This window comes from Pteropus medius, unplaced genomic scaffold, assembly GCF_902729225.1.
Source record: "Pteropus medius unplaced genomic scaffold, Ma_sr-lr_union100, whole genome shotgun sequence".
In the NCBI taxonomy this organism is placed as follows: domain Eukaryota; kingdom Metazoa; phylum Chordata; class Mammalia; order Chiroptera; family Pteropodidae; genus Pteropus; species Pteropus medius.
The window spans coordinates 2,491,106-2,518,386 of NW_024355327.1; the positions used below are offsets into that span (position 1 = coordinate 2,491,106).

Here is a 27,281-nt window from a genome sequence, read left to right on the forward strand (position 1 = left end):
TTTTACTCTTGGATACCGTCCACAGTTTTGGCGAGATTTATTCATTGTCTGCCATGTCTTATGCTAGGTTCAGCAAATGAGGGTACATACAGTACCAAATAAATGGTCTTTCTACTCAAAGGAATTTAAATTAATTGTGTGGGGGGGGTACTTAAATATAGATAAAGAATATGAGAAAATATCAAGTAAATTGCCACTGTCAGATATTTGAACAGAAAGATATGCCCATAGTCTCGTGGTTCCCATGACTGAAAAGAAAAACTCTTCTGGTACTGAAAATCTTGTCTAGGCCTATGCCATATCCCACACAGTTCCCTCAGTGGATATTTCTTTCTGGGGAAATCCACATTTGAAAACAAAATCAATAGTCTTGGATTTGTTCTACTAGTCATAAAAGGTACAAATGATGAGTCTATAATAGAGTTTTTCAATTGGCTTGGAATTTGAGTGTCATTTCTTTCTATTATCGACCCTGAGAGACTAACAGTGTTTTGTTGATTCCAAATGGATGGTTATAAAGACTGAAAAAATACAGATGCACACATAGCCAAGTCTATTTGCTAACACTACGAAATTTCACCTGTAACCCGGACAGGCACTTTATTGTGGTGCCATAGCACTGGCTACTGTTGAGAGCCACACCGTCTATGTAAATATCAAAGTCTTGGTCATTGTTAACCCTTCTTTCTCATTCCTCACATCATGGAAGTTGTCCAGTCCTGTTCAGTCTTCTTCCTCAATTTATACATAAAACCCTCAGATGGATTTTTCTTAAAATGAAATTCCAATTATACTTAGACCCATTACATTTAATGATTTATTTTTCCTTTTGATCCATTACATTTAATGATTTATTCATTTTGCTCAGCAAGGATTTATTATATGCCTACTCTGTGTCAGGCATGGAGCTAGGTGCTAGCAATTCAGGGGTAACAAAGCAGGCTACTACTGAGTTTTATCTACCAAAGCACACACTATCAGAGAAACCCAAATACATGTAAAAGTGCAATAATTCTGACCAGTTCTGGGATGGAAAGGTTATGGGAGTACCTATACTGGGGGAATTTCCCTAATCAGAAAAGTTCAGGAAAATTTGTCTGAGGTAGTAATACATGAGCTGAAACATAAAAGCCAAGAGGAAATGGAAGAGTCTTCTAGCCATGGGGAAGACTCTCTGTACAAATGCTCTGGTAGGCAAGGAGAACTGAGGAGGCCAGTCTGAGAGAGCAGAAAGTGAAAGGTGTAAGGTATGAACTAAATATAGAAAAAATGCAATTTTTTGCAGGTGATTTTAAGGGCTCTTTTCTTAACCCTAAGAGCAGCAGGAAAGCCATTAAAAAGTTTTAAGTGAGGAAATTGAATGACCCAATCAGATTTATGTTTGTATAAGACCACTCTGGCTGCATTTTGGAAAAGGCATGGCACAGAGGGCCAGAGTAGACATAGTAGATTGCTGGAGAGGCTTTGAAATCATCCAGGAGAGGGATGGTAGTAGCTTGGATGCAGTGCTGGCAGAGGAGGTAGGGAGAAGTGGATATAGATTAGATGTGGAGAGGACAGAGAGAGATGTCAAGAATGACATCTCGATTCTGACTTTTCAAACTGGATGGATTGTGGTACCACTCATTAAACCAAGTTTTCAGTTCCATCAGAGAGACCCTGGTCAAAAAGGCCACTGGATACAAAGAGTGTAGCTCAGAAGAGAACACCATGCTGGAGATAGAAATTAGGGACTCATCTGATATCCGAATCTGCCTTACAGTATCTTTCAAAATGATGGAAAATTTACCACCTCAACAACCAGACATCCTTTAATTAAATAAAGATGTTTCTTATGTTGGACTAAAAGCTTTTTGAAGTAAATTCTACTCATTAGTTCTGATTCTGCCCTTTGGACAAATGGAACCTCTCTCCTACATAATAGGGATTCAGGAATTTGAAGAAAACTAAAATTAGTACATCGCCTCACCACTTTGCCATCCACCTCAGATCTTTTGTCCAACACAAAATAAATAAATAAATAAAATCTTTCAGATCAATTCAGCAATCTAGCCCTTGCCCATCTCTTTAACTTCATCTATTACAAACCCAAAAACACCCCAGAAAACACCCATATACCCACACATATTACTTCCATTAAGATCTAAATATTAAGAGCTTCCTAAGCATGGTATATTTCCACGAACATTTGTGCCTTTTCTCATGCTGTCGCATAGGAGTGTTTTTTTAATTCTACCACATGTAAAATTGCAGCTCCATAGCAGAGGCTAATGAGACCAACTAGCTAACTATAGGAATCTTTTCAGGGGAATAAGTCAGACAGAAAGTGGCCATTAGCTCCTATGTGTCCAGAGCTATAGGACAAATGTGGACTCACTCAGAGACAACATAATTCAAGTTGGTCCTCTTTTGCAAATGGGACACAAGAGGTGGTTTTCTAAGTTGTGAGCAGTGTTTGGAGTTAAGAGCCACCACCCTCACCTGCTTTATTGATCACAGGAGGCTAACTGCAGCCACACAGAACCCCATAGTCCTGGTCGAATCAGGAGTTTCTGGGGCAGCCTTCCATATGGCCATTCAGAAACCCAGACTCTTTTAATCTACCTGCTGCTCTGGAGGCCTTCAAGTCCTTCACTGAATCTTCTGCATCTTGTCAAGAGATGAGGGAAGAGAGAGCCTAGGGGATCATACAGGAGGTTTTAGGGACCAGGAAGTGGTTTACACTTCTCACATTCCACTTCTTAGGTTTAATTAACCAGAACTCAAACACATGGCCCATAGAACTGAAAGGAAGGTTTACAAATGTAATTTAGCTGTGTTCCCGGAAGGCAAAGGCAGCAGGGTTTGATGAGCACACCTGCCTTATCCTAGAGGTGATACCATTTTATTCTTTCTCTCCCAAACCTTCAGTGATTCAGTATTAGCCTTTTAAGGATTTTTTCAGTGTAACCCTAGTGTAGAATAGTCTCTTAGCATTTTAAGGCTTTTTTCAATGTGACCTTAGTCTATCTTTTCAACTAAACTGGGAATTTCATTATTCCCCAAGTAAACCTTACCTTTTCACTCTTCTCTGCCTCTATTCAAGCACTTTCTTCTGCTTAGGGTACCCTACATCTCTTATTCTTGAACACTTAGTCATCCAAGGTCCATTCGAGAGGTCACTAGTCTGCCTTATGTTGTAATTACCAGTTTACTTGTACTATCACCTCCCTTCAGGCTTCCTAAGAGCAAACAATATATCTTATCTATTTTGTGTCACTGACAGCCTCTAGGAAATGCCTGAGAGTGCTCAAGCAAACACTTTTTCAATTGAGTTGAATAGTTTTGTTTATTTAAATTATTTCCTTAAGAAAATAAGATGTATTTTTAGTAGTTTTTCTTGGTTTTTTTTTGTTGTTGTTGTTTTAGGGAAAACATCTGTGGTAATAGTTCTGAAATGATAGCAGGCTTGTTAAATGATAGCGGAACTTGTTAAAATTATAGATTTCTCCCCACCCCCAAGATTCTAATTCTATAGATCTGATATATCTGATATTGGACCCCAGGCTCTCTGCATTTTTAATAAGTGTTCAGGGGGAGAGGAAATTCAGATCGTATGACACCTGGACTGTACTTTCATAAATATTGCAACACGATGTCATTACACCCATTAATGAACTATTATTACCTTCCTTTAACAAAACAGATCAGTTCATTAACAGAGGAACAGGTAGTGTGCGGAACAGTAAAATTCAAGATGTTTGTCATATCGCCTTTGGATCCAAAGTTCTTGGACCACCTCCACTCTCTGGCAGAAGAAATAACATGAGGCTATCCAGTGAGGTAGGAGCAAGGTTTGAAGAGCTTATCTACACATGAGTGGCATGGGAAGGGAAGGGTTTTTTTCTCCCTTACTGTGAGAGGAGAAAAGAGGGAAAGAGATACATGCCAAAATCAGAAGGCTTGAATAAATTTTGAACAGAAATTTTGGATTTTAAAAGACCTCAAAATTGTTTCCTTTCTTGTCATGTCAACACAATTAACAATTCTCAATATTCTTTTCTTTAAATGTGTTTACAGAACTTAAAGGTAAATATATATGAGCACATTTTGTGGTCTTTTCAAGGAGTTAGATAATCGCCAGATACCTTACAATGAACAGGTTTTCAAATGTTATATTTTAATTTTTAATTTCCTCTGAATTTCTGACATACACAGTGATGATTTTCAATTCAATTCCTACCTACTAATGATAGAGTATAACAAATAAGCACATTTTAATTTATGTGTCTAGGAGACATGTCTTCTGTTTTATCTTACATTACTTTTCTCCTTTCTAATTTTCTACCATAATTTACCTCTTCACCAATTTTTTAACCTCATTTCCTCTCATTTTTTAACCCTCATTCTTTATCCAAATATTATTTTTTTCTATGTAGATTCTATAGGAAATACATGCAATTTCTTTATTTTAAAATGTGCAGAATAATTCCTTTTTCTTATAGACAATGAGATCCATTGGGTCCAAAAATAACCGATTGTGCCAGCTGTCCACAGGAGAGAAGTGTGTTAACAGTGTGGAAATGTCAACCTTGCTGATATCTGAGACTGAGGAGCAAAGAGATAAAGAAAATATTTGCCAAACAAAGCAGACTGTACCTATTCATGGTAAGAAAGAATTATGCATAATGAATGATGGCTAATGAAAATAACGACAGTGTTCTTGTTAAGATATATCTGAAGTTATATTCGTGACTAGATCTTAAGTCCAAAGGATTACTTAAAAATGAAAAGTGTGGTACATATTGAAATGTGTTTAGAATTCATATGTATATACACACACTTACATAATCTTCTGGAATCTATCATCCTATTCTATTGTTTCAAATTCCTTTAGTACCCTGTGTTTTTACTTTATGATGACTGATGAGGAAATAATATAGCATCCTCTTACCACTATATTTTAGAAACTCCGTCTACATTTTAAGTTTTCTTAACTTAATTTTATCTTATAATTAATCTTTCCCATTTGTAAAGTGCTCTTTGTTTTCTCTCACCTGTTGGTGAAGAAAAGACTTTGTCCCATTTTATAGATTGAGAGTTCAAGGTTAACAGAGAGATAAAGTGGTTTGTTGTCTGTAATCATTGGAGAGAATCAAGACTAGAGAACCCAGGGCTTGCCACTCCCTTTCAGTTTTTCCATTCTTACCTGTCTGGCTTTCCTGAGAGTTGAAATGGGGCAGGCATTTGGGTTCATGTTTTTTTATTTAGAAATTCATGAGCACTACTACACTTTACATCTTCCATGGAGTATAAAACTGAGATAAAGAAATGAATAACACAGATACTCAGTACCGGCCTAACCACTATCTGTGAGACTTGGATCAAGTTTCTTAACCCCTATAAGTCTCAGTTTCCTCATCTAAAATGGGGACACAATTACTACTGGCACTAGTAGTAGTGATACATAACAGCTGCTTCAAAGGTCATTATGAAGATTCAGTGAGAAAAAATTAGTCAAGTACATCATATTGTGCCAAAAAATTAGGCATTCAGTAAATATTAAGTACTACTATGCATATTATTATTATTATGGTATTAAGTTATATGTAAGAATTCTTCAGGTTTGATATTAGTTGTCCAGAGTTCTTTTGGAAACTACCCTCTAAGTTCTTGTTGCATCATACTTAACTATGCTTCCTCTTTTTAAGAAAGAAAGAAATTTTCTGGATTGGCTGTCAGTTTCATTTTTTATATTTTTAATATAGCATGTTGCACGATTAACATTAATCAAATTACTTGTAGCTCTCTATAAGGTTATATTACGTGAATAAAATGTATTAGTAATTTTGAAAGCCGTAATATTGGAAAACCTTAATATTGGAATAGGAATAAATACCTGTTTTCTGTAAAGGAATAAGTTTTTGATATAACTTTACATAATGTCAAAATGATACATGAACATTCTCATTATAGCTATAATTATGCTTACTGAATTATTTCAAACCATATAGTACTTTCTGTTCTGACTTTCTGTTCTTTGATACGAAAATGTACCAGCCAATCTGCATATTATGCATCCGCATCCCCCTCAAGAACCATCAGCAGATAAGAATAATAACAGGAGAAGATTACGGTTAAAAAGCACCAGCAGAGAAAGGACAGAGACACCCAGCGGTATGGCACTGATTAAATACTATCTTTATATTATCTGTATATTACTCAGAGCAATGAGATCTCTTTCTGCAGGTTGTAAATTTCAAAGGATTATGAACCAATTCATTTAAAATATAAATGTCTGTTCTATAGGGATTATGGAAATCAAATTTTCTGCAAAAGAATTGCTCTAAAACCTTAACAGAGATTTGCTGGATTAAATAGACAGCACCACAGAAATAAAGGACTCCCAACTTCTACTTTCAAAGGCTGAATAAGTTTAAATTATTGTTTTTAAAAAATGGCCCAAATTTGATAGAGGAAGTTCCTGCCTGCAGACTTTATTAAAATTGAACTTAACTCATAATTTTTTATGTTTCATTTATATTTCTTCCTTTTAAATTAGGCTCTTTCAGATTGGTTTTATGTTTGCTGTCTCTCCCTTTGGACTTCTTCCCATCTGATATAATGTAGGATATAATTTCAACCATTTGCAACCAGAAAAACATTAGACAAATATAGGTGACTATTAAGTTATTCTTTTAAGTAATGGATTTCAGGCATATATGTGTAGGTTTGTATACACATGCATTAGTATTTCCCTAATCAAGCCTAGAATGTACCATGTACATATATGTTCACGAAATTTCTCAAAAATGTAGGATTCGTGGGTAAGCCAAAATTCAGCTTGCTAGGTTTCATGTTATTTTTATAAAGTAGTAGGTAGAAAATTAATTGTGCAGTAATGCCTGTGCCCATTTCCTTAAGACACTGCAGGAACAAACTTGGTTTAAAAGAGTTAAATTCAGTAAGAATTGTTATTTAAAGAAAACATACTTCATTTTACATGGAACCAAAGAAAAAAGTATAAGACTCTTTAAAAATTATATGGGTTTTGGAATTCTTTTTATTGCATATTTTAAAACTTAAATCTAAAATGTCCTCATGCAGATATCCAGGAATTTTAAGATGAACGTCCACAAAAATGCAGCTGACTTTCTCTGAAAACATTCTGCTAGGGGAAAAAAAAAGCCTGTATATAATCTATAGCGTCACCTCTAACTCGCCTTACAATACTATAGAAAAGTATACCAAATTAATGCCATTCTTCGAAAATCAATTTTTATATTTAAAAAATATAGTGGAAAATATTTATTCTAATTAAGGCAGTTCTTCAGGAAATAACAGGAATGAAGATAAAGCAACAAGTGCCCTCACCACTGTGTCCCATCAAAGAACAGAGACATCGAACCCCAGCATTCCAGAACCTCAGTCTTCTGATCAAGCAGGTTTGCATCTTTCCATAATTGTTAATAATAAGATATAAATATGTTAAATATTTCAAACCGATTCATCTGCTAAAATCTATCATTTTTTGTAAATCTCCTTTTAACCTCAATTTTATGTCAAACTTTAGTGGATGAAAGAGAATTTTTATTTTCAAGGTTTAATGCATCAGTTTTCTGTTAGAATGAAAGTTTAAAATTTTTAAATTTTCACATGACATTGTCACCCCTCCCCAGAAATTATCTATTGTTGCATTTCTCCAGTCCTCTTTAAAATGGAGAAGGTTAGATTATAGAGCATTGAGTCCATCAACATATCTTGCCTAGCAGGTGCATAATACTTTTACAAAAGCAAATTATTTTTGAGCAAGGAAAAAAGAAAAATAAATTAAAATTGTTTGTAATTTGTCAGTCTTATTTATGCAATGCTGAAACCTTCATTAAAATGTTAGGCACAATTAGTGTCTCTAGCATAAATCTGACTGTGTAGAAAAACTAATTAGATGTTTAGGTGATCATTCTTGCATTTATCTTGTTTGCTGCAATATTGTGATTACACAGTAATTTACATATTTTCTTTAGAAAACACACCAAATTATTCATTACAATTGATATGGAAATATTTGAAGTAAAACTACAAATTCCAAAAAAGCATGTGGTAGTGAGATAATTAGAGTTCGTTTGGAGTAAAATCACTCCTTTTACTTTAACTTATTGACAGTTAATATGTTTGGCAATAGGTCATATGAGTTTAATTACATAATGAAAATTTCCATATCTTTTCCTTCAATTTTTTTTTTACATATCCATGAACATAATGCAACACATTGGTTTCAAAATCTTTCCAACCTCTTTTAAAGCACCTACTTTGTTTGCAAAGCACCTGCTATGTGTTTTAGCACCACACAAAAGGGTTTGTTATCCAAAAGAGGACAGTTCAGTGAAATCTATTTATTTCACCTGCTCACAGCTACATTGACTTAGGATCCTCCCCATCCCCTATGCAGGTGGTTAGATGAAGTAGATTCAGCCTGCCATTGGCCATTTATCTACAGACTCTGTCTATGAAAATATGCAAGCCTTGTCCCTAATAGATTTTGTCTAAGAAATGTACATTTATTGCCCTTTTATAGGCAAGTTATGCTACATAATGATAGTCTTAGTTTAAGAAACAGATGAATACAGTTGTGATGAACACAATTTTATTTGTGCATCAGTGTTATTCGTTGTTTATGCTTTCATAGTATAGGCTTTAGAGTTTCAAGTCGTCAGATCTTATATATCTCTTGAATACTTTTCTTGTAATAATAATAATAGTATTCAAGAGTCCAGGGTAGAATTACCAGGTCCACATTGTGGTTCTACAGAACACAGATTCTTATAAGATTTTTCACCAGTGATATAATGCAGCAAAAAGTAAGTTTCAGGAGAAATAGACTAAATTGAGAAAATGTTCAACTTTTTTCTGCTGTCATTATAAAGAAAGTAAGCATGCTTTTAATAATATTATACAGATTTGTCATTTCCAATTTACCTGGATCGTAGTTATAAAATCTACCTCAATGTTGAAAGGATTATAATTTTTTAAGTTTTTATAAAAATGTATCTCAGTGGTAGTATACAGTATTTTTAAAGAAAATGATGCTATGCAAAAAAAAAATTCATATCAAAACATGCTCTACTAATATTAAACATAAAGATCTTTTTCACAGCAGAATTCACCAGTCACATTAACAAATATTTCTGTGGATTTACTACTGAAAAGTCTACTCTATTTAGTCTGTGACTTATCTTGTTCGAATCAGTAGAATGAGCAAAAAAGACTGTCAACCTTTTCATGGTTTCCTCTCCTCTGTGATTTATAATCCAAACAATGCCCGGATACGTTGTTTAAAGAAGCTTATTTGTTAAGTACTCTGTCCTCCTATAGTTAAAAGAAAATGTTAGTAAGTCAAACCCTTTCAAATTTGGAAGATTTTCTCCCTATGGAATGTCAGATTAATGAGACTGTACTGTAAAGAACTTGCTGCAAGACAGGTGATAATTATTGCAGACTTATAAATTTCCTGGTCAGTGTTTCAACTCAGATGGTGAGCAAGTGCACGTGAGTTGCCCATAGTTATAGGCACTGATCTATGGGTCACATGTTTGGCAGATTACAAGATGGTGGATAAATTGGCTTCCTTGGCTTCTGCATTATTTAATACATCTCTGTTTCAACAAGAAGAAATAAGACTACCTGCCTAAAATAATACTTATGGAACACTCCTCTAATTTTTGTCCTCTTTTCCAAATGTCAGATGAATGGATATTTCCCCATTCAGTGGCCAGCAGACAGTCTCTACTTCTGGATGATGACTCCTGCCACACTTCACACCTGTGGCTAGAAGCCAGCAAGGAAAGCGAACATGACCAGCAGGCAGAGGAAACTCAGATTGTTCCAAAGGATATTTTCACTTTTTCATCAAGACCACGATCAGCACCCCATGGAAAGACTCAGACTATGTCCCCAGAGGGGTGCCCATTTACTTCAGATCTAAAAGAGGATACCAGTGTGACCCAATTGGAGGATGATTTTTATGGCGGTGACAGCAGCGAAGAGGTACACTGCTTGATAAGTGAAATAGTTTTAAAGCACAGTTGTTCCATTAGCTCTAATAAGCACTAAAAGTAGTTGAAATGAAAGAGGGGAAATCAACTGCTATTGGAAATCAACTGCTATTAATAAAAACGCAGCAGATTGCAATGTCAGTCAACAGTTGCCTCAGGTTGTTATGGTAACTCTAAATTGCTGCCTTCTTTTTATTAACTGTCAGCCGATTTCATTTTTAATTATAGAAACCAGTTTTTGGTTTGTTTTTGTCTTTTCATTTTAATCTTTGTCTCATAGAATGAGAAATAATATGCAGTTTAGTTTTATGATAGCAAAACCAGTTAAACATCAGGAAGACATTGTTCTAGATCTCTGGGGAACTGGTGTTGCAGTTGCTAAGCATTCTGAGTTGACAGTTTTCTGGCGTCCTTAGTGCCCTGCCATCTTTTCACCTTAGATCTATTAGGACTCATTATTTTCCATATGGTCCCAGAATTTTAAAGAGTTATGCCAATTAAAGTTTAGATAATGAATCATGGATTAGTTCTAGGACTTGCCTTACAAGAAATTTTTTGTTTATAATTATTTAGAATATAAATATATCTTATAAATTAAAATCATAAAAAGTAAGATCATAATATGTTTTTAAAACTTATTAAAAATCAAATTGAATATAGTTCCGAAGCATTTATTTAATACTTAATACATTATGATAATTCTTCCCTATATGAAATGAAATTATTTGTGAAATTTCTTTAGCTTTATTCCTTAATGATAAGCATTAACATTTTCTAGAAAAAGGAATTTTGAAAGCAGATTAAAGTCAAGTTATGGTTTAATAAAATTATACAAGTCATTTCTTTGTAGAAATTATAGAAATAATTAGAAAAATTTGTTGTGCATGCTTACACAACTTTGACTTAATAGTAATAAGTGATCAAGAATCCCCCTTTGGACAGTGGGATATAGATTAAACCCATAGCTCCTACCTTCAGAGCCAATCGCGAATATGGTGAGATTGTTCAAGCAGTGATTATGGGTTTTTGCAACTTTTAATAAGTTTCTGTAGCAAAGTGCATGAGGAGATCCTTTTTTCATAATATCCTTGCTTCTGAGTGTGATGAAACTATTAGTCTTAACAAACATAAACCTACTAAAAACGCTTTTGCACATAAATAGTCCATTTGATGCCAGCATTTTAAATATTGCTGTGGACATCTTTGTCTTTTGCCTTGAATAACCTCAAGCTATGAAACTATAAAATGGACATTTGTCTTCAGTATCTAGTATTGTTCCCACCCCAGCTGTCAATTTCTCTACAATATTAATTGGCTAATATGATAAATTAATTCATACCATTTCATTAATGGGAGAGTCCCATTCTCTTCCCCTCTGCACAGCACCATTGTTCTTACCTAACTGAAAAGAATTACTATGATGGTAGAAATGGTAGTTCTCTGGAAAACTTTGAGGGAAGTACTATGGGGAAACCACCTTTCAAATAACATCATGTGAGGAATTTACCACTTCCATCTATACAAAGGATAAGCCTTGAAAAGAAACAACAGAGTTTCATAGGGAAATGGAGAATACTAGTTCTGAATATTTTAATTTGTTATTACTTTATGAGCTTTCTTTTGCTACTAGCTACTCTGCTTGTGACATCCTTCAACATTTATTATGCAGGCATATACTTATTACCAACTACATAAAATTTACAATGAATTCATCATGCATTACCCAAGCTCTAACCGGCATAGCTATCTGGTCACTCCTGTGCCATGACCATCAGAATGACCAGTAGCATATGGCTAGAGTCTGCAGTGGGATCATCTCATTGCTAACACCTGCCCTGGCCTACTTTTATTTAGAGCCCACTAAGAATGGCAGCCAAAGAGTGTGACAGAAGCCTCACCATATCATGCAGCTTTGAAGTTTGCTGTTAGAGGCAATAACAAGATACAAATAAAATGCAAAAATATGACCAACAAAAATGCTGGGCTGTATTTAAACAAGCCCTAGAATTTATAACGTTCACTTCTTTATCAAATTGGTGTGTTTGGGGATTTTTTTGTAAATTATTTCCTGTAGGATTACTTCTCCTGTTTATTAATTATATAAGTCAATGGGAAATTGGATTACAAATTTAAATAAAATGTTTATTTACATATAGTCTTTGAAGGAAAACAAGTTAGTTAAAACATCCTTACTATTCGTTACATTATTTTAGAATGTTATATCCTTAGAGCAACATAATTATCCTTAAAGAAAACATAATGTTATGTTATAAATAATGGTGCACGAATGAATGATAATTTCATGACTTATACTTGAAGTTTATAACTTGTAGTTAAAAGACTTTATTTGATGTTAGACCATTGAGTATTTTTAAAGGGAAATTAGATGTATTCAGTAGCATATAAACTAGGAAAAATTAAAACATGTTATCATGATAGAGGAAAAGCACACTTAATAGTAAAGGCTCATTAAAATAAGCTTTAAGTGATATATTGTCTTTGTCATATAAGTTGTTAATAATTAATTCACATCTGAGATCTTCATTAGTGTGAGAGCCTCAAAAGTATAAAATTTTTTTGTATGTGCTCTTGACTTAGTCTTTGCTTTGCTATGTATTTTATTCCTTAGGCAGTCGTATACACTAGTATGCCTGATAATTAATTTTGAAGTTGTACATCTTATTTAGAAAGCACAATATGAAAATATATTTTGTGGAGAGCTATAAAATCAAGACTGCCATGTAAAATGCATTATCTTAGGAAAGCTATCAAAACAGTGCATTTCACACTGTTGCAGCATCTGAAAGAAAAAAAAAAGCATGATACTGTATGGTTTCTGTTTCGTATCTTATGCCATTATATTTAATGTGGCTTCTAGTATATACATCTGGTTTGCAACTTGAAATAGTTAGCTTTATATTAATATTTTATTACTCCTCTAATTTAATTTTCATTTAGAAATACTGTAATTTTTTTCCCCCAAGCTCTGGCTGTGTATCATATACTGAAGCAGGTATTTGCAAGGACAGGTAATTTGTCTCGTATAACAGTCCAAATTGGAACATTTGAGCCAAACGTTATCCATATTTGGATATGAATAATGTGAACTGACTACCTATAATTTTGAAATTAGCTAGGAAGCTTCCAGATCTTCTCTCCATCTAACTCTTTGGAGGCTTATAATTACAAAATTACAAACAACTGATTAAAAGGACCATTTTAATCCTTCCTCTCAGCTTTTCTGGGTATTGTTGCTTTCAAGATATCAGTAGTTAAGTTATTTCATTTTTTTCTTCCTGATAGCATATATTTCTGGGTTATACTATAAACCATTCACCCCTACATATTTAACTAATGATTTTGTTTTACTTTCTCACACACACTTACATACATACAATAGAAAAGATATTTACATGAAGCTGCTTATATTTCTATGTAGCCTTTAAAAAAACTTTTAAATGTCAATTTATGTGTTGGAAAAAATATAGAAGGACTTTATTTTTAATATCTTGCCTCACGTTTTTATTCTTGTGTATTATGAATTACAACATAACATACTATCTAAACCTGCCAGGCATATTTAATATTATTCTGTGCGAGTAATTCTTTTAGGCTGTTCACATCTATGTGTCTTTATTGTTATCTTTTAAAGCTCTGTTCTTCTCTGAAAAACTCAGACCCCTTGGTTCCTGTGACTTGGCTCTTCATTGTTATATAGGTAGATAAAGACAATTCTGAAATTCTGACTGCTTAGAATAATATTCTACATCTTTAAAGTGTTATCAGTTAAAATAGCATGAAGCCTACCTTATAGAAAAATACATTTTTGTCTTGAACAATTAAAGAAGCCTCATCGTTTTTTCCAAATATTTATGTGATGATGTTTGCCCATCCCATACAGTACCTAAAATGTAACATCATTGGCTACAGGTAAAGATGTTTATAAAAATAATTTCCCGACACCTTTTAATATCAAGCATGCTGCAGGTTAGTTGCTTGTTAAAAAGTCACATCTTCCTTTCATTTTATTTGTTTATAAACTAATAAAATGCATTATAAGACACCACTATCAATTATCTTTGTGACCCGGAGAAAACTATATTACTTTAATAGTTTCCTATAAGATTCAAGAGGTAGAGAAGTAGAAATACTTCTTGGATGGTTGTTCGTGAGGACATTTAAGATACATTTGGATGGTCAATCTTGTTATCATCAAAGAAGAAATGATTTTTTCATTCTATTATAACTAATATCTTTAGCTATATTTGTGCAAATAACTGTGCTCTTTAGTTGACATTAGAAATACATACCTATATCATCCTCTGTTGCCTGCTACTCCAACTAAAAGGTGCTGTCAGTTCACACATTTAGTTACTAAAACATTGGATAAAAGTAAAAACCCCTGCTGACTCAATCTCAATTACAAATTCAAAACTGCCATCAAAGTGTGTTTGGAATACTGCAGATGTGTTTTGTTACAGAAGTTTTAAGAATGTTATATAAGACATTATTCACAGTGGACTGAATTTAAAAAGCAATTGAAATATAAATAAATATGATCATCCACTTTTACAAAGGCTAAAACAGGATTCTATCCTGACTCACTCAGCATTAAAGTTGTAATAAAAAGAGCCTGGGTCCCATCTGCTCCAAGTAGATGACCCTCAAGAGTCATTAAAATTATCTTTTTAAATTACAGCTCAGCAAGAGCAATCCATTTTGTGCATCGAGAACTTATTGTCCAAATGCCCATCTGCATGTCCTTTTAAGAAATGTAGTTCAACAGAGGAAGTGCTGGCTCCTTGGGGAAATCATTCTCATCTTCAGCGTGCATATGCTGTGCTACAGTTAATCAGGCAAATTCTATTGATGCTCCTGGCACTGGGGTGTGATTGAATATTTAACAAACAAATGTTTCTGAGCCCAGAAGACAAACAGTTCAAGAGATTTGGGACTTTTTAAAAAATATATATTAAGTTAAATCAAAAGCGTTTTGTATTTGTTCTTCTGAAAACCAGATGAACAGATAATTGGAATGTAAAAATAGCTTGACAATTTCTTTACTACTCTGACAAATTATATGCAATTGCTATACAGGTTTTCAGTAGCTAAATCACAAACCAAAGGGGAAAAAGTGGTCGTTTTTCAATCAGATCATAGAAAGCTAACTTCTTATGCATATAACAAATGTATGTTATATAGCAAAAATTAAAACAAAAACATGTTAAGCTCAAATAAGTTACATAGGTGAGGTCAGTAAACATTATCTATACCCATATCATCTATTTTAGTAGGGAAAAAGCATTACTAAAGGAAGGAATATGTTTGCCAGTGCACCACTCCTAGTAAATACTATATGATTTTTTTATTCTCCATTTATTTCCTCTCTAAAAGAGAGACTGACCCAAGTTAAATCAAAATATTAGTCTCATATGTCATCCTTCCTCTCTCATTTATTCTAATTCTCCTTTCAGAATTTGGAATAAACCAGATTTAGTGTTCTGAGGCAACCAAAGTAAACAAGCCTTTTGTACTTTATCCAGATTCTCCAGTTATTTGTGTTTTCCATATATTCAAAATAGCATGGAAACATATTCCCATGGTAATGCAATACAACCGAGAGAATGCTCATCAGGGAACACAGCTAAATCTGTCCACTTCTTGACCCATCTTCACTTCTTGGCCCATCACATTAGAAAAAATGTGAGATGAATGTCCATATACATACTAATGAATATTTCTATGTATGTAATCACTGCTCATACCGAGCAAAAAGAAATATTTTACACCTAAGTAAACTACTGGAAGGAAGAAAAGGCTATACTCTACCTCACCACAGGTGGAAAAATTGACTTCCTATCAAACAAATTGATTTTTTAAAGTGTTTTTTAAATGATGTAGCAAACATCTGGTTTTCCATGCATTCCTCTAAATTCTAATAAGAGAACATCTGAAGCTCTTAAAATGACATTTACTACCTTCTACCTTATGAAATTATTACCTTCGTAGGTGTCTATCTCCGTTATTAGACTCTGTACTTCTTGAGGTTTGGTGTCCATGTTCTTCTTATCTGTGTATCTTAAGTAGTGCCTAGAAGATGCTTTACACATAGCAGAAGCTTAATAAATATTTATTGAACTAATGTTTATCACAAAAGATTTTAATTTCTGTCTATGTCATATACAAAATGTAATCCCAGAATGATCCATAGATTTGGGCCCAAAGAGTCATACCTTTTCTACTTAACCAGCCTATATTTAGAGCCAATCTGTTTTAAATCCACAGTATATGTCTTTATTTTTTATTATGAAAATATGATGGAAATGAATAAGTAGAGAGTCTTTTGGTCTCAGAAATTCCACTGCCAATTAGTAAATTAAACTTGAATTAAAAAAAAAAAAATGTTGGCAAATACAGAGCACTGTGTAGCAGCCAGATTCAAATAAAAAAAAAAAAAAAATCAATCCTAGTTCCACTAGTTCCACCAGTACCTTCCTAGAACTAAGGCTTGGAGAATGTTTATATTTGCTGTTTACCTTCTCTAAACAAGACTAAACTTTTCTTCTTTTTTTATCTCTATGAAACAAAAATTGAAAGTGTCACCACTCCATTCCCTTGTAGTTTAGAACACCAGGCATTTTTTAGATCTCTGGATCTCTTTAGCCTTCTGCCTGGAGGCAAGATTTTTCAACCACATGAATATCCTCTGGGTTCCCAGAATGGTATTAAGGGACAGAAAGTGGTGTATAGCAGAGAGGGTTGCCCAATGCCCACAGTACTGTTGAAAGTGCAGAAATATCCTCACTTATCTTATGTTTTCACTTTAGACATAAAATAAGGGCCGATGGATTGATACCCACTCACCATCTTTTCTTTATCCTATCTGGGACTCTGAAAAATAAGTTTCACTATCATTTATAAAGAAATGTATGATCAGAAGATCAAGCCAGCATAGACAAAGAAAATTTAGGCCCAGAATGAGTACCAAAAAAAAATGTTGATAAAAGATCCTTAGACACTCTGCAGGTTTCATTCTTTTCTACAGGTAGGCAAGCTATTTTCTAGGAGAGGTTCTAAGACCTGAGTGTACCTTTCTTGATAGCCCTGTTGTCTGCTAATCCTACCTACTTCCTATAAGAAGGGAAAATTATAACATGACAGGATCAGGGATCTCAGACTCCATGTAAGAGCTTTCCAGAGTCATTAAGTACAACATACTCTGCCTCCTACAGAACTCTCAAGTCAGCCCGGCCTCTCCATCATCACCACCATTGCTTTAACACAGCCACCTCACTATTTCTAATCATAGTAACTTAATCATCTCCTAATTGGCCTCCTTTTCTACTATCTCCATAGATACTCTAGACACTCCAGAAACAATAGTAACACAATCCCAAGTCTTCTATTTTATGCCATTGTGGCATTTCCCTATATCAAATTACTCTATGCCTCTTCATTGCCTTTGGGGAAAAGTCCCTGGATGGCTGGGATTAAGTTCTGGTCTCCCATTATATTCCCAGCATCTGCAGTGCCCGGAGCAATACTTAGCTCATGATGAAGAAAGAAAGAAGAAGAAGAAAGGAAGGAAGGAAGGGAGGGAAGGAGGGAGGGAAGGAAGGAAGGAAGGAAGGAAGAAAAGAAATAGAATTGAATGGAAGGAAGGAATAGAAGGGAAGGAAGAAGGAATAGAAGGAAGGAAGGAAGAAGGAAGAAGAAGAAGGAAGGAAGGAAGAATGAAGTTTTAAATGTTGGAAAAATAATGAATGAATGAATGGAAATAAAGGAAATGAAGGAAAATAATAATAATAAAATAATACAGCTGAATAAGGAAATAAAATAAAGGAAGAAAAGCTTAAATAGCCGAAGGAAATAAAATGGAGCGAAATTGAAAGGAAGGGCTGAAAGGAAATGAATGAATGGAAGGAAATGGTTGTTGAAGGAGGGAAGGAGGGAGGGAGGGAGGGAGGGGAGAGAGAGAAAGAGAGAGAAAGAAAGAAAGAAAGGAAAGAAAGAGAGGCAGAATAGTAAGTAGATAGACATACAGACAGATAGATCCCTTTTGATTAAAATGTTTGAGAAGATGTGGTACATATATACAACGGAATATTACTTGGCCACAAAAAGAATGAAATCTTACCATTTGCGATGACATGGATGGACTTAAAGGGCACATGTACGCTAAGTGAAATAAGTCAGACACAGAAAGACAAATACCACATGATTTCACTTATATGTGAAATCTAAAAAACAAAATAAATAAATAAATAAAACAGAAACAAACTCATAGGTACAGAGAACAAACTAAACTGATGGTTGCCAGGTAGGAGGGACTGGGTGAAAAGGGGAAAGGGATTGAGAAGTACAACTTGGCAGTTACAAAATAGTCACAGAGATGTACAGCATAGAGCATATAGTCAATAATATTGTAATAACTATGTATGGCATCAGGAGAATACTAGACTTATTGGGGGACCACTTCATAAGGTATATAAATGTCTAACCACTATACTATACACCTGAAACGAATATAATATTGAATGTCAACTGTAATTGAAAAATGAAAAAAAATTAAAGGAAAAGAAAAGAAAGACAGACTGGAGGGAAGGGGGACGTGAGGAGTGATAGCCTGAAATCAGGATAAATATCATAGTTATTTTGTCCTTTATAGCAGTATCGGACAATAATGTGCTTTTGTTGTCATCTTAACATGAGATATAGGTATAAAATGGAAAATAATTTTTGATCTGCTGAAAACCTTATACACTTCATAATAAAATAAACAAATTTCATTCAAAAACAAGTTTGATAAATTTCTCTTTTGTCCTGTGCCCAACCTTGAGCAGGCTCTCTCACCTTTATATATACTTCACTTCTACCAAAAGGAAAATTTCACTTTAGATAGTGATCTGTGTGTTGAGTGTATGTGATAGCCAAACATTCAGGAAGAAACTGAGCAGTTTAATCAGTCATTTAAATATTTTGTTTAAAAATGCCAAACTTTGGAAATAACTGGATGTTTGATTCTGTGTCCTTATAAATAGAAGGGTAGGGGAATATCTCACTGAACTAAATGTAAGATATATATCCTCAGACGTCAAATAATATCTTTAAAATGTAATTTTTTTATTGATATTTTTGTTCTAAGTTTATCATTTTAACATCTATTTATTTATTATATATTTAAATAGATAAGACAAATTGGAAAAATCTACCAGGGCATGTACAAGCAAAGATCACATTCGTTTTTTTCTTTAGATTTATTACTTTATAGCAGAAAAATCTACTAACTAAAATAGCACTGTATTTTTCATTTCCATTATTTACTTTTGTGGCCATTGATTTTATGTTTGTAATTCCTCCTTTCTTAAATTTTAAAAATTTAAACTTTTGCTTTCCTATGGGTAATCCCAGAACTATATACACTTGTAAACTCCTAGCTATCACATTCAGCTTTACAAATAATTGTATTTAATGAGGTTTGTATCTTGTGGGAAAAAATACTTTTTAGTATTGAAATTGTCATGTAAGAAAAATATTTTACCAAACATGTTCTATTATCCATCGCTCTTGAACAGTAAAACTGCCCTAAATTAATATAAGGCAAAAATACTCTCATAGGCCAACTTGTTATCAGAGTAGCATTTCTCTGCTTAAAACCATAAGTTCTAGTTCTTTCTCTTCCCATGGAGTTAGCTTATCAGGATGTAAAAATATGTAATTCTTAGATGTTTTAGGTATCTTCCTATGAATCCTCTCTTTTTTTAGACATTCTTTGGAATGAATATACTTGAAAGACTATTTCTTAAATGTTCTCTTGTTACTCAGTGGTAAAAAATATGCCTTGCCCAGACCAGAAGCAGATATCTCAGGGCATCTTAGCAAATGATCTGTACCTCTTTACGTTGCTATTTTTAGTTACTCATTTTTATTGCAGGATAAAACTATATATATATATATATATATATATATATATATATATATATATATATATATACACACACACACACACACACACACACACACACATATATATATATACATATATACATACACATACACATATATATGTTTATTCATAGAATATATGAACTTATTAAGAAATTGTACTCAACAACTTATTCACCACACATTTCAGCTCAAAATGCTTTTCACTTTGTTCCCCTGTGTAGGGTAACCACAGTGTCCAGGGTTCTCCTGGTCCAACAACTAGTCCTTCAGAGTTAACTCAGTTAACATTAGAGAGCATGCTGGGGAAGGCCGCAAGGAGAACAAGTAAGGGATATCTAAAAAATGCCTATGCAGAAGCAGGAGCATCAGAAAGCCAGCAGTCCCTGGAGAAGCAGATAGATAGAAACAACTTTCAAACAAGTATGGTACCTACACCATGCCTTTCTCCTCCTGGAAGAAGGAGTGAATCCTCTCAGAAAACTTCAGATCTCATTATCAAAGCAAAGGACCTACCAGCCCATCAAATGCCAGCTTCAGTAAACAAAACCTTCCTAAAGGAAATCTCAGGGGGAAAGTTGAAACCGATTCCTGAAGTATCTGTAAGTGATTTTACTCTGGTTTACATATCCGGGCAGTACATCTTGCTGTGTTCTGTTCTGTTCCAATTTGCACACATTTTTAGCAGTATCTATTTTTCATCATTTGGGTGATCAGTGATATATTTTCTTTCCTATTCAGATGCGTTTTAACTCAGTAACAGCAGCTGTTAAAGAGTATTGCACATCCCAATGATAATAGAATGCCTCATGTTTTTAATGAGAAAGATAATTATAATAGTTATTTTTTATTTCCCAGTTACTTCTCATTATTTTAGTTATCACTGCCTGCAAATTATAAATGAAGATCTTATTTTTGAGCCAAAGGCTTGCCAGTAAAATTGACAGATTTTCAATAACAATCTACATTAGGAGCCATAAAAACATCATTATTCTATTCACTTTCTGGTCTCTTCGCAGCAGTTCCCCAAATAATAAATGATATGAGTGAAGGTTAACAGTAAAGCAGTGTCATTGAATAAATCCCAAGGCTAGTTTGGTAGCTATATTCATGTCCATCAGATTGATTTTTTTTTCTTGTGTTAGTACTTTTCTTTCTTCAGTTCCCCCATAGCTGCACTTAGAAACCAGAAGTTATACAGAACAAATGACACTTATATTTCGTTTTTTTAAACATTAATGATTTTCTTTATTTTTCATATACTAAGTAGTCCACATGTGTTACAATGGAAAGCTTTGGTTCATTTATATTCTAAGCAATTTAGAGTAGATTAGTGTTCTTAGCACAGGTACTAGACGTACACATACATCATCATCAACAAAATAGAAATAGCTAATATTTCTTAAACATTTACAGTGTGCCAGTCATTATGCCAAGGCTTTTTCCATGAAGTATTTCATTTAATTCTCACAATAATCCACAGAGGTGGATACTATCATCATTTCCATTATTCAAGTGACAAAACTGAGGTTCAGAATAGTTATGTTGTTTATTCAAGAATAGCAGTTGGGAAGTTAAACTTGAACCTAGACTTTGAGTCTAGAACTACTGCCTGTGTCTGCTGTGCTCAGTCACAAAAGCAATGGCTTCTCCTCAACCAAAGATAAAACAAATGTATTTTCCTCTTTTCATTTATCATGTGTGTGTGCATGTTTGTATATGTGCATATAAGAAAATGTTAAAGCACTTAACCTAATGAAAATAAATTTGTTTTATAGTGATTTAGGATGAAAGTGGTCAATAATAATTTTGCATGTTTTTCATGTTTTTCATGCAAACACTCTGTGGCTCACGTTTGTAAATGTGATCATCTCAGTTTAATAGTATATAAAATTATTGAAGGCATGGGCAGTCTGCCCCATTTCAAAGTGAATTTACAATGAAAATGGAGTGTTTTCCAGAAACACCATTTAAAAAAGAAATTCATGTTCATAGTGAAAGGGCCCTAATAATCATTCTCTTCACTTGATGTTTGCAGGTAAGAAAATGTGGAAACAAGTTTCCTCAAAAGAGTGTTGTATGCTTTCTAACTCCACGAAGGGATTTTCCCCATGTCCCAGAAACTCATAAGGGCGACTTTTTTTAATGACTGCTTTACTAAGATTTAATTCACACAGTATAGAATTAGGCCTTTTTAAAGTATATTCACAAAGTTGTACAACCATAACGACTATAATTTTATATTATTTATATCACCCCCAAAGAAACTCCACACCCATTTAACAGTCACTCCCCATCCCCTCGCCACCTTCACTCCTGGCAACTACCAATTTACTTTTTGTATCTGGATTTGCTTATTCTGGATGTTTTACATAAATGTAATCATATAGTATCTGGCCTTTGTGTCTGACTTTCTGTCACTTAGCATATTTTCAAGATTCATCCACATGTAGCAATTCATTCCTATCATACCTGAATAATAATTCATTGTATAGATATGCCATATTTGCTTATTCATTTATCAGTTGATAAGCATTTGGTTGTTTCCACTTTGGGGCCATTATGACTGATGCTGCTTTGAACATTCACATGTCAGTGTTTGTGTGGACACATGTTTTCAGTGCCACGGCTATGTACCTAGCAGTGAGATTGCTGGGTCATTTATGTTCAACTTTTGAGAAACTGCCAAACTCCTCCAAAGTGGCTGTGCCATTTACATTCTCGTGTGTGTGTGTGTGTGTGTGTGTGTGTGTGTGTGTGTGTGTGTGTGTGTGTGGAATGGGGGTGGCAATTTCTCCATATTCTGGGCAACGCTTTTTATTGTCTGATTTTGTTTTTGTTTTTCTGTTTGTTTGTTTGTTTTTGTTTTTTAAGCATTCCTAGTGTGTGTGAAATGGTATCTCATAGTGGTTCTAATCTGCATATCCCTAATGACTAAAGATGCTGAGCATCTTTTCATATGCTTATTAGCCATTCGTAGATCTCCTTTTGAGAAATACCTATTCAAATCCTTTGCGCATTTTTAAATTGGATTATTTGTCTCATTGTTCAGTTGTAAAAGTTTGGACACAAGTTCCTTGTCAGATATATGATATACAAATATATTCTCCCATTATGTAAGTTGTCTTTTTTTTTTTATGGTATTCTTAATTTTGATGAGTTCTGGTGTATCTATTTTCTTCTGTTGTTTTTGCTTTTGGTATTAAAGAAATAATTGCCTAATCCAAGGTCGCAAACATTTACTCCTTCGTTTTCTTCTAAGAGTTTTCTAACTTTAGCTCTTAAATTTAGTCTTATGATCCATTTGAGTTAATTTTTATATATATTATAAAGTTTAACTACATTTTTTGGCATATAGATATCCAATTGTGCCAGCACCATTGGTTGAAAGACTATTTTTCCTCTATTGAATTGTCTTGTCACCCTTTTTGAAAAACTCTTGACTATAAATGTTGGAGTTAATTTCTAACCTCTCAATTCTAGTCTATTTATATGTCTATCTTTATGCAGTACCACACTGTCTTGATTACTATAGTTTTAAGTAGTCTTTGAAATTAGGAAGTATGAGTCCTCCAGCTTTAACTTTCTTTTTTTGATTATTTTTGCTTTGCTGGATTCCTTGCATTTCCATATGAATTTGAGAATTGGCTTGTCAATTTCTGCGAAATAGGTATCTGGAAGTTTGATAGGGATTGCAGTGGATCTATAGATCAATTTAGAAAATATTGTTATCTTAGCAATAATAAGCCTTCCAATTCATGTGATGTCTTTTTGTTTATTTGTGTCTTTAATTTCTTTCAGCAATGTTTTGTGGTTTTCAGTATACAAGTCTTGTGTTTCTTTTGTTAAATTTATTCTTAAGTATTTTATTCTTTTTGATGCTATTGTGAATGGAATTGTTTTCTTAATTTCATTTTTTACTTTTTCATTGCTAGTATGTAGAAATGCGATTGATTTTTAGATTGATTTTGTATCTTGCAACCTTGCTGAACATTTATTAGTTCTAATGGTGTTTTATGAATTCCTTAAAGTTTTCTATCCACAAGAGCATGTCATTGCAAATAGAGAGATTTCTACTTCCTTTCCAATCTGGATCTTTTCTTGCTTTTTCTTACCTAATTGTCTCCACAAAATGATCTGATTTGAATGAAAAACTTTTCTTTCTTTCAAGATATTTAAGATCTAATACTTTGATTAGTGTGGCCCCAGTATTGAATTCTAACACAGACATGATGAGATCAGTCAGCCCTGGAAGGATCCCACTGGTATAACTCATAGGGAATGAACTGATGCAAGAAGAAATTTTTGAGAATTATCCTGGGACTAGAAGTCCATCTAATATTAATATGAATGCAAGTGTGAAATTATCTTGGCTGGCTAGCATTGTAGTCCATATATGTAGAACAATGACACTTGTATGGTGGTTTCTGCCACCTAAGCTGAGTCTCTAAAATAAAGGACCTCCAGTCGATGGGGTACAGCTATTCTGGTTCTACTTCTGGATAAGTGAGAGCATCTCCTCTTCCATCTATCAGGTTAGACATTCACCCAGGTACTAGAGATACACTGACCAACACAGATATGCCCATATCTTCAGGGGGCTTATGTCTGTCGGGAAATATAGTAACAAACAAGTACATAAAATGATTGTAAACTATGATAAAGGTATGGGAAGAAAAAAAACAGGGTAACATAATAGAGTGGCAGAGTTGGGCAGAATGGAAGGTACTTTAGGTATTATCTGACTTACAGGTAACATTTGAGTTGAGATCTAAAGTTTACAAAGAAGCCAACCATGTAAAGAACATGGGTATGGTGTTTTAGGCATCAGGGACAGTAGATAGAAACTCCTGAAATGGGCATTTTTGAGGAATAAAGTAGGCCCATGTAGCTGGGGCATATAGGCAAGGGAAAGTAGTAGAAAATGAGGTCAGAGAGGTAAACAGAGCCCAGGTTACATAATGTCAGGAAGGCCATGGTGAATCTGGTGAGGCAGGTGGCCTTTATTCCAAGTCTTTGGCAGGTTATAAGCAAAGCAATAACATTTACGTTCAAAAAGCTTCCTCTAACTATGTCAAGAATGGATGCAACATGTTAGGAACAGAAGCAAGGAAAGCAGTTGAGGCATTCCTCTGTTAGTTCAGAGTGGAGATAAAGAGAAATGGCAGATTACTCACATATTTGAGAGGTAAGACTGACAGGATATAGGGAAAAGGAAACGAGGAATTGAGATTGACTCGTAGGTTTGGAATTTGAGCAACCAGGCAGATGGTCATGTCATTTACCTGGGCTGTGGATCACTGCAGGCAGATCTGAGCCATCCACTTAGTCATCAAGGTACTGCGATCAGGAATTATAAGTGGATGACATCCCACTGAAAATCTGAGCTCTTGCAAAGTGCCAATGGGAAGCAACTTTTTTATGACAAAGGAAAATTAAAGGCTCTTTAAAAAAAAAAAAAAGGTGGGACAAGCTTCCAATGCAAAAGGGTACTAGTAATTCTTAAGGAATGCTCACTGAAATCAGTTTGCTAACTGCTTGGTAAACTTCTTCCTTGCAGTGTTTTGTTCATATTTTAATAGAGTTCTCAACTTTAAGTTCAGATATTTTTAATTAAGAAAGAAGTACAGCCCTCTGAGAAATGTTGCAACCATGTAGATAGCTGATAATTAAAATTTTCCACATACGTAACTACATTCAGACAATTTTGAATGAATCATTTTAAACCTATAAATGTCATTATGTGCTTCTTTAAACAAACAAACAAAAAAGGCATATATATTAGGCTTTGCGACTCCAGAAAAGTTTGAGCTTATTGAAGAACAGTTATTTTCATAAGAAAGGCAAAATATGCTACCAATTACGAATTTAGGTATTCTCTTTAATTGGGGGGGGTGGCGGGTGGCGGGGAGATGTAATTCTTAATAGGAAAATATATAAAATGAATCATATATAACTTTTGATTTTAATTTTCACATTTCCTTTTTGGAAAACCAAAACTGAATTATGGAAGAACACTTTTAAAGATATTTTAGGCCATGATATGAGAAAATTTTTCCTTTGTCAAGTAATTTCCTTTGGATAATGAAAAAGAATTATTGACAAACTTGAGCCTAGCGTCTGAGTGTCATCATATTTTTAAAAAGTAATAAAAGTTTACTATTCTAGATAATTTGTGCTCTACAAAGTTAGAGGAAAGTGAATTTGTAAATTATTTTAGAATTTTAAAAGCATTGGTCCATTGTATAAATTTCTGTATTTTCTAGGGTACAAAGAGAAGCTATTTAAGGTGAAGTTATCTGTTTTTCTTTGAATTGGCCACTCAAGTATGCCTTTGCAGCTGTCTTTCCAATACTCCATTTGTGAAGAAATCATAAATGTCTTCCTGACCCCTGATTTGCTTCGGCTACAACAATACTGCATTGTTGCAAAACACCTGTTTTGGGGTCAGGTTGCCCTGTGTGTTATACATGTGCTCATCGCCCTTGCATCACTCTGCAGGTTCACTTAGGGGTAACTCTTCCCTCCGTTGGCAGCTTTCACCACAGCTGCCCACCGGCCTCATGCTACCCTAGGCCACCTGATATGAATCCTTTCTCTTTGCCACCCTCAAGGCCTTCCCCAAACAGAGCTCTATGTCAAGTGTATCCACATTTTCATTCATAAACACCGAGAAGTCAAGAGCAGTGGACTTCCATGGTTCAGAGCACCAGCTCAAGTCAGACGGACCTAGATTTGAGTCCTGGCTTCGGGGCTTATTATTTACATGAGCTTAGACACATTTCTTAACCTCTTTGAACCTCCATTACCTTAACTATAAACTTGGAGAAAATAATAATACTTATTCCCTAGGGTTGTCGTGAGTATTGAGATAGTACGTGTACAACACTTAGCCCATAATCCGACAGCATGTTTTCTTTTACTTATTTCTGAGTAGTTAGAAATGTAACCTATATACCTAGCATTCTGAAGCAAGTGAAACCTTTTCAAATTCAATGAAATTCCAGAAACTAGTTATAGGTACTTTTCAATAATGGCTAGCTATACGTACTTCTTGTCCTCTGTTTATAGATGAATCAGGTGCTAACATAAGAGTAAACTAATGGGTCACTTCTGCCAGATAACACATTGTTATTTTCTCAAGGATACATTAAGAGAGAAAAATATCTAGAAGCAGGACATGTTGTCTCTCCATGTTCTACCCTCTCTGTGTCTACCATGTTTCCAGAGCTCAACTGTAGATGTGTGGCTTCGTGGTTGATGGAGCGAGTTGAAGTTGGGCAGGACTAGTAGCATTTCATAAAG

The 27,281-nt window shown here is 34.2% G+C and overlaps 1 protein-coding gene across 6 annotated transcripts in view; it reads left to right on the forward strand.

The window, feature by feature from the left end:
* Positions 1-27,281, forward strand: part of CFAP20DC (CFAP20 domain containing) — a 209,287-nt gene that overhangs the window by 123,725 nt on the left and 58,281 nt on the right. For 2 of the 6 annotated variants that reach the window (XM_039858617.1, XM_039858616.1), the window contains exons 5-10: positions 3,686-3,822; positions 4,485-4,647; positions 6,040-6,156; positions 7,302-7,424; positions 9,722-10,023; positions 20,201-20,704. In XM_039858617.1, the coding sequence (XP_039714551.1) occupies positions 3,686-3,822; positions 4,485-4,647; positions 6,040-6,156; positions 7,302-7,424; positions 9,722-10,023; positions 20,201-20,689 (1,331 nt within the window). In that variant the 3' untranslated portion in view covers positions 20,690-20,704. Of the gene's footprint in view, positions 1-3,685; positions 3,823-4,484; positions 4,648-6,039; positions 6,157-7,301; positions 7,425-9,721; positions 10,024-20,200; positions 20,705-27,281 lie in introns of those variants that run through there. The other 4 variants (XM_039858614.1, XM_039858615.1, XM_039858618.1 and 1 more) reach the window with 3 other exon arrangements.